Raw genomic sequence first — 8591 nt, 5'->3', positions numbered from 1 at the left:
AATTTTGGCACAAAGAGTCTGAGCCAGTTACGGCATTTTGCAGCTTAAATAAAGATTTCTACTGCATGTATAGACGGTACTAAGCAACTGATCTTATGTGAAGAGAACTTTAAAGTTTTAATTTGAAATATACAAAAGGCAAAAAATGCTAAATATGCTCCTCAAATAACATAACATTTTATACTTAAGTTCCATGGGAAATGTGACCTAAAAGCACACATATTTTACTTTACACCCATACAATTTCAAAGGTGCAACAGTTCTAAAAAAATCTCTTATTTTAATGAGCTCTAGCTGAGGGATTTACTTATAAGTACATTTAAATATAACCCTATAAAACGGATTTTTCTATTGGGCGTTTAGAGGATTTTTTAAAAGCCCAAACAGACTAGTTTTATTTATTTTATTTTTTTTGAAAGACTTTCGGGTCTGAAGTTACATTTAAAAAACATTATGTGTGTGTATTTTAACAGAACGTGATAGGAATTACAGGCTTCTCTATTTGGTGCTCGAGCAGCCGCCTTACATCAACATATGTTAAACCTTTAAATAACAAGCAGCTTTGTCTCGGTTTAAACCATAAAATCAAATTATTTATGCAAAGTAGACGAACTAGTGCACATGGGGAGTTAGAGTTAAGATATTTACAAATGTGTGCGCCATCAAATAACCAAATAAAACTGAGAATAGTTTAAAAATTAAAATATTAAAAAATATGTTTAATCTACCGAGTATAAGAGGTTAACCTCGGTTAAGGGTTGAACAGATTATCTTCAGCCTCGTTTCTTGATTTAATGCGTCTTTCCATCAGTATTATTACGCTTGTTTTTTTTTTTTTTTTTTACATTTTTAATCTCACTTATGGGAAAAAATTGAGTCCATAAAAAAATTTGGTTGATTTTGTGAATAAAATATTTCGTAACTTTCAGAGGTCTTCACCACCATCCATTAGTCGCGTATTTACTCTCTGTAATTCGTTTGGGGGGCAACTGGGAGCGATGCTGGTTCATTTCGGGGGACACTCACCTCTGTTTTCTCTCTGAAATGCTTTCCCACTCACCTTCTTTCAGCCTTCCTTCAGGAGGGTTTGCGCTCCTTGCACTCATCCTGGGCTTTCGGTCATGCCTCCATTTGTTATCGTTTCGTGTTCCCATCACTTCAGCTTATCGAGTCGCTCTCTCCAATTATTCAGACTCATGTAAACGTGTGTGACCCTGCAGAGTCCTGGGCTCTCTCCGTCCAACAGAGGGAGCTCCATGAAAACATTTGAAGTGTTGAAGTGGCGGCTACACGTTTGTCACACCGTCTCCCCGGTATGCCTTATCTTCCGTTCACTGCGCTCTGTGAAAAGGTGAGACGACAGGCTGAGAATGGGATGTTTTGACTCCATTAATCAATGTCACAGTTTCGGAGCCGTCCTCTTTGATGTGAAACAGACACTTGGAGAGTGTCGCCCATGCTGTGAGAAAAAGAGTGATGTGCTGATGGAGAAAAAGCATCCTGCGGGGATTTGCAAATTATGGACCTACATCTGTCTCAAACTCCTTTGTGCTGTCAAGAGGCCCGCGTTATGAAATCTGAAATTCACGCCTCTTCAGTAAGCCCTGCTAGATACACTTTCTCCCCCCACGCCGTTTCTTCACATTTCCGCCAAACTTAATGAGCAGATAATCGTAAATAAGCACCTCATTCACCCACAAACTGCTGAGTGAGTGACGTCACATTTAAGTATGACGGTCTATTTGTTGTGGATGTGTTAATACGCGTGGATTTTCTTTAAATCCTTTAGTTTTCCCAGATAGGGCCTCTTTCGGCTAATTGGAGGATGTATATTGGCCGGTTTTGAAGGAGGCGCTGGAAGGAATTATCACCTACAGGACAAATCTGTGCCAACAATACCCCGCACGCAGGAACAATTGCTCCAGTGCGCATTTGCATGACATCTCAGGCCGTGGGGAGGTTGTGTTAGGCAAATAGGACTACATGGTGACTGTGAGGCGAAAGGTGGTGCGACACTTTAATGTCACTTAGGAAAAGGTTAATGACGGTGTAAGTGTGAGGTTATGGTGTGCTTTATGTATGAGGGGTTGTTTTGTTGACTGTGGGATCCGAGAGACAGAGTTAACTTTTAATCTGAGCCGAAGCAAGGCGCTTAAAGGGCTCAGAAAGACCGATATTTGCACATTTACAACTGCAAGACAACAGGGCAAACTCCGTTTGCGGCGAAGGAGCAAGCGATAAGCTCCAGAAACTAATGGACCCTGTTGCGAGACTGGTTTACCCAACAAATATGTTGGCTATTACGCTTTAGTAACTCTCTGTTTCCCTGAAGGGCCCATTTATATTAACTATATAAACTTGGCATAGCTTTTACATGCTGAATTGTTATTACCATTGAGTAATACTACACTTGTGACTATCATAACAATCCATTTCAGACTTTCTCGAGTATGAGCGTAGTCTATTTGTACATGTAACAGGATGAATTAGTGTAGAAAAGCGTCAGCTGTTGGTGAGTGAGAACACTGGAAACTGAGTGCACCGGGAGTGTGAGGTGGGTGGGGTGGATGTGTTCCTCCTCCTTAACACGCATGGCTTTATGTAAATGCTTGAATTTATTTTTCAAAAGGACAGCCCTTTTCTTTACCCAATGAAAATGAACCGCTGCTGACACCTGGCTATAAACCCAGGAAGGAGTCCAAAATCTCAATCAGAACTGTGCTGAAAAAACCCAGAGAGGCGCAGGCAGGCAAGACGAGCGCAGAGACGGCCGCGATGACTTCCAGTAAGATCGAGATCCCGGGAGAGGTGAAGAGCGACCCCGCTGCTCTCATGGCATCGCTCCAGCTGATGCCCTCACCGGTGCCCAACCCGGAGATCAAGTATACCAAGGTCTGTGTCTCTCCACAAACCGCCGCCGACCGAGCAGAGTTTATTTTACGCGTAACGACTCACAGCCTGTACGCGCAGATCTTAAACCTAAACTTGGAAATCTTTAGAAGTAAAGCGAGTTTGTGAGTCAGCAGCTGGAGCTTCAGTGTCAGAGCGTGTGGCTGAAAGCAGACTAGAGGTGATGAAAAATGATCCAGCAGAACTTTAGAGCTTTAAACCTGGCGCGCTGCAACTTTTAATTAGATTGTTTTTCCGCTCGCACGCGCTCAGAGATGATCATTAAATCTTAAACAATCCGTGCGCGACTCACTGAAGCGGTGACGAGCGTGTGGCTGATAAAACACGTTTGATTAATATTTTTAGATTGTTGTGTTCTCTAGATAGGCCCATCGCTTCGTGCGTTTTGAAACACAACTGGTTTCCTAACACAGTTCAGCCTTTTTGTTCTTAAAAAAAATTAAACATGGTTAATTGGCCTGGTTTTGCTTGTAGTTAAAAGTGCGCATGGTGCACAACGGCTATGATTTTAAGTAGACGCCAACAACGTATTAACAAAGGGCGTGTCATAGTTTGACCGTGTTTTAAGAAGTGCACCACATGCTAAACTTTTACAACACTGAGTCACGTGGCCAATTTTTTCCGCCGTTTTAATGTAGTTTTTATATTTATTCCATCTGGAATACATTATCCCTAATATCACAGGCCAACCTCATTCCAGGTTACAGCGTGGGAAAACAATTTATAAAATATACTTTAAAGGGGTATAAAATAATGATACTGGGAGACTTGAACCATGTATTGAACCACTGGTTTTTATTTAGTCTATTTTTATTTTCCTTCCTATGTGTTCTCGTCATATTCACTGAGTCGATTTACTGTTATTATTACGGCCCAGGATCATATTAGGCATCAGCTAAAAAGAAAAAAAACCCGCAACCAAAATAGTTTCTACCTGATCTTTAAGCATTTTTCTATTAATGACATGAGTGATGGCAGCACACTCAGGTCAAATGTTTCCGTTTCTTTTATCTAAGAACAACATATTTAGTGAGGAAATAGTTTAGAATTAAAATTTATTTAAAATATATTTTCTATTGTTCTTTCCTTTTTCTTTTCTTTCTTTTTAAAGATATATATATATATATATATATATATATATATATATATATATATATATATATATATATATATATATATATATATGGTGAATTGCTTAATCCTGCTTGAATAAATAGATGTCTCTTAAAAAAACAAAACAAAAAAACATTAATTAATCGGATGATGTCACTTTAAGCCTCTGGGCTTTGAAAGTGAGTCTTCACCCACCACAAGTGATGAGTCACATGAAAAACTGGCATGATATGAGTTGTTTTGATTTGGTTTGATGTCTAGATTATCTTCATTCTTTCAGTTTTATTTTTTATTCATGCTTATGTTGCTGCACTTTTAGGTAAATTCACAGTATCAGTAGCAGAGGTTTGATCATCAGTCTGAGCAGCCTGATTGTGTCTTGCTGCACTTTGTCGCTACTAAAACAGTCTTTTAGCTGCAGAACAAGTGTTTTTATGATTGTAAGATTAAAGGGCATCTCGTGCAGAGGACAGGCTGATGATAATGTGGTGGAAGTTCATTTGCTTTTATAATTGCTCTGCGTTAACACATACCTCAGTGTTTTAAGTGCAAAGGGCACACTACTGCTGCCCTGTAAAGACAATGGTGTGTGTTGTCCTGCTAAAAGCTTTTCATTCCCTCTCAGTGCAGAATGTTAGTTAAAGGAGTGGAAACAACAGTGTACAGGAGGAAATTTAGGAAGCGACTTGGTGAATTAACCCCCAGGAATTTGGATCATCCAGTCCCTGATGGTTTGGTGGACATAGGGGGCAGAAGGGCCCTGATTTATGGGCACCCCTGGCGTGGACTCTCCTCACACCCTGTTCCTGTTCTCCTCCCTGCTGACTGCAAAGGAATCAGCCCACATTGTTCACTGATGCAGTCCTTTTCCCTCAAATATGATTTTTAAACACATTTTCTGCAACATAAAGGCATCTGAAACTTTTTCCAACTTAATGAGAATTCAAAAACTTTAATCAAACTTTGATCGCAGTGACTTTTCTTTGCTTTGCAATGCAAAGATCAGATGACTCCGGAAGCAGAGATATGCTGATCCATTATCGTGCTTCAACAGATCTATAACAGGGAAGCATTTGATTAAAACAAAAGGGATAGTTCAGCCAAGGTTTGCCCCTTGTCCTTTTCACCAAGTCACAAACCACTCACAGTGAAATTGTGTGATCGTATCAAGATATCTTCCTGCTTGGATGCAAATCATATTAAAGTGGCATTTATAGTTTTTTAATACCTTCAGGAGACTTTGTAGTTTTAATAAATACTCTAAAACCTTGAAAAGAAAGCATACCCCCTCCCATCCTCTACCCCCACATTTCTATTATTAAAAGGATCCAACAGCTGGGTTACAAGACAGAAAGAGTTTAAAGCCTGATATTACCACAACGGAAGCCATAAATAAGAGGACGATGATAGCTATTTATTGACATTTTCCACTTGTGCCAGAAGTGGAGAGGAGAAAGACTGATAAATAATTAAGGAGAAAGTATCCCTGCTCTTTGTAGCAGGTGATACTTGTGGCTTTGTTGTGGTTTTTCACACTGTTGAGTGGTAATGACTTGTTAAAACAGACACTCGGTGGGACAAATTTAACAAGAAAGGCCCAGCTTTGTTTCTTCTGCTGTGGATGAAGAGTCTATAAAATGTTTTTACATGTGGTGAGAAGAGAGGATTTAGAGGTATTTTACGACATTTTTATTTAGTTATTCTTAAACGTTTGCACATGTCTTGTCTTTCTGATATTATAGAGACTTTATTAGAGACTAGAAACTACAAGAATGCTCCACAAATGTTAATATTAAGCTTCTGATAAAAATGCACTTTTGTATTTGTGTTCATAGCACAAATAAAGTGAGAACGCATCTGAAGAATTGACAAGGACCAGATTCAGTGGCCTTGTTCACCGTCTGAGTTACAGATCTCTTAATCTAATCAAGTTATAAATTTTCATTGTTGCTTTACTCGTGGTGGCATTAGTGCACTTTCACCATAGGAACCTGTGCAGAGCCCCTCTGATGAAGACCCATGAATTTGTAAAGCAGTCTATGCACAGACATCCACTCAGTGTGGATGAATAAGAGACTCCATCAATCTGTCACTGATTGAGATAGTACAGATGGAGGCTTGGGGCTCCCCGATGCTAGGTGCTGTCCACCGGGGTGTAAATTATGACCCTGCCTCACTGTGTGGGTTAGTGGCCCTGCCTTGCCAGAGTCTGACCTGCAGTTCTGGAGTTTTTCACTTCAAAACCACCATCTTACCGCGATCAAGATCAAACAGAGGCAAAGTTAGTGGATACTGTGCAACTAAATGATTTATCACAACGAGCACAGCAAGATCCCCTCCCTCCTTTCTGTGCCTTTGCTTTCACAATCTCCTCGTTCGCACACACATGGCTGCGTACTCTCTAAAACACATCTCTTTGATTGTGACAGGGTAAGTGTGCACCGCCATTAATGTGTCCATTGGTGTGAAATGCCTGCTTGTGCAGCGAGTGTAAATTATCATCTTAGCAGACACGTCAACATCATGTCCCCTGTCTCTTAATCACTTTTTAAGGAAGAGCAGTGACAGCGAGGTTACCCTGTTAACTTCCCATACCTTCAGTCTGCGGCCCTCCTGACAAGAAAACGTGTAAATCCTTACGGTGTCATTATGAAAAACACTTGGCTTCATAAATCTGTTGGAATGGGCTCTTTTTCGCCGGCGAGCACAACACGACACAGCAGAGACCGCTTTTCTAGATGTTTATTTGTCCGTGGAAAAAAAGCATGACATTTCTTTATAAATTACTTCCTCCTTGTCCAGTGATCCCATGAGTGAAACTATGTTAAAACGTTCTTTAAAACCTCCCTTGACCTGAAATATAAAGAGTGGTTAAGTACACAGGAAACCCATCAAACCTCAAATGGTAGAAAAAACACCATGAGTGAGAGGAGAGGTCAGTTTTATTGTTGATTCATGGAAATTAAGCCGCACATGGTCTCGAGGTTTTTTTTCTTTGTTTTATTTTGCTCTGTCTTTCATTAGGACTGCAGATTAAGCTCTTCTAGGTTTTGCAGTAAATAATATTCATATTGAGTCTGATAAAAATTGAGCGTTAGTGTTGGGATTCATTGCCGGCCGAATAAATCTGCCCAGAAACGTTGTCACACTGGCACCAGCATCACTTCTGGGGATGTTATTAGAAAGGTGTGCGTTGTGTTAAGCTTGTTCTTGCTTAACGTTGTTGTCAGGACAAACAGCCTTTATCAGTTGCCTACTCAAATTGACAAGACAAAGGCGTTTGCCAGGCAGTGACAATGAGGCCGCCCTCGCCAAACCCGAGAGGGCAGGGTGGCATTGTCTCTGGGTGTGTGAATGAAAAACATGAAGGCTCCACGGTGTCAGACATGTGGAGAGGAGTAGGAGAAAAAAAAAGAAAAAAAGAAAATACCAGCTGGTCTCCACTTTCACATGCTCTCCACTCACTTGTAACAGTAGTAATTATAAGAGTTTTGAACGCCATCCAAAACCAGAAAGGAAATAGAGGTCCTGTGATAGGGGAGGATATGAAACTTCCTGCGCAGACGAGTGTTGCAGGTGCCCGTAGGATTCATCTGGCTGTGGAATCTTGGCGTGTTGTGTGTAAACACACACGTATGTAAACCTTCACACACACACACGCGCGCGCACACACACAGACGCCCCTAAACCCCCGCGCCCCCTCTGTCCAACCGACGAGAAACGAGTAGCCTTACATATTCTTTCAGCATGTGAGCTGTGAGAAGAAGCAAAGAGCCAAACAGATGTTTTGTTGGCTGCATGAAGTATTTTGGCATTTCATACTTCCCGTTACAGTTCACGCCGAAAAAATGAATCGACACAAATACCGCACAAAGTTTTTATTAACGTGGAAAAAAAGAAGGAAAAAAAGGAAAAGTCGGTATCGTTTACATTTTAAACTTTGTGTAACATGAACAAATCCTGATTTTAACGTTAATTTATTTGTTGTTGTTTTTTGTAATTACAGAAAATTAAAGCTGAATTGAAAAAAATACAATCTTAAATTGTAGTTGTTTATATTGTGCCTCATCTTTTTGTGATCCCCATCCCTCGCAGGCTCGTACCGGATGATGGGACCGGCGATTTTTATAGAAAAGCAAGAGATTTGCTAAATGTTTGCAGCTGCTCTGTGACCCATGCAGAAAGCCCTGACCTATAGGCTTACTCATCCACATCAGGCCTCCTCGTTATTATTCAAGCAACATATATTGGACTCAGTTTTAATCCTCTCTCCCATTTGTATAAAAAGCTGCAGAACTAGATCTTTAAAGAGTTTTTCATACCTCTAGTTTAAAATGAAATATAGAGTAAATAAAACCTGGGATTATTTGTATCCATATTAATTATTTTCTTTCATCTTGCGTGCACTTTTGGGATTTTAGGCCCTGAATGGCAGCACAGACTTTCATAAACATGAACCTATCATGTGAAGTGATAGTAACGACCCCGCAGGGAATGGGAAAGAAAACACAATTAGTCATTTGAAAATGTGAACCCTTGCACTTGCTTTTTCATCCTTGCGTTCTTTG

The 8591-nt window shown here is 40.3% G+C and overlaps 1 protein-coding gene across 1 annotated transcript in view; it reads left to right on the top strand.

Moving 5' to 3' along the window:
* The first annotated feature begins 2642 nt into the window (after positions 1–2642).
* Positions 2643–8591, top strand: part of aldh1a2 (aldehyde dehydrogenase 1 family, member A2) — a 33203-nt gene continuing 27254 nt past the window's right edge. Inside the window, exon 1 of the mRNA XM_014412011.3 lies at positions 2643–2892. Within this exon, the coding sequence (XP_014267497.2) occupies positions 2776–2892 (117 nt within the window). The 5' untranslated portion in view covers positions 2643–2775. The remainder of the gene's footprint in view (positions 2893–8591) is intronic.

The sequence above is a fragment of the Maylandia zebra genome, linkage group LG1 (genome assembly GCF_041146795.1).
Source record: "Maylandia zebra isolate NMK-2024a linkage group LG1, Mzebra_GT3a, whole genome shotgun sequence".
Lineage (NCBI taxonomy): Eukaryota > Metazoa > Chordata > Actinopteri > Cichliformes > Cichlidae > Maylandia > Maylandia zebra.
Note: the sequence above shows the minus strand (reverse complement) of the source record. Positions and strands in the feature narration are given on the sequence as shown.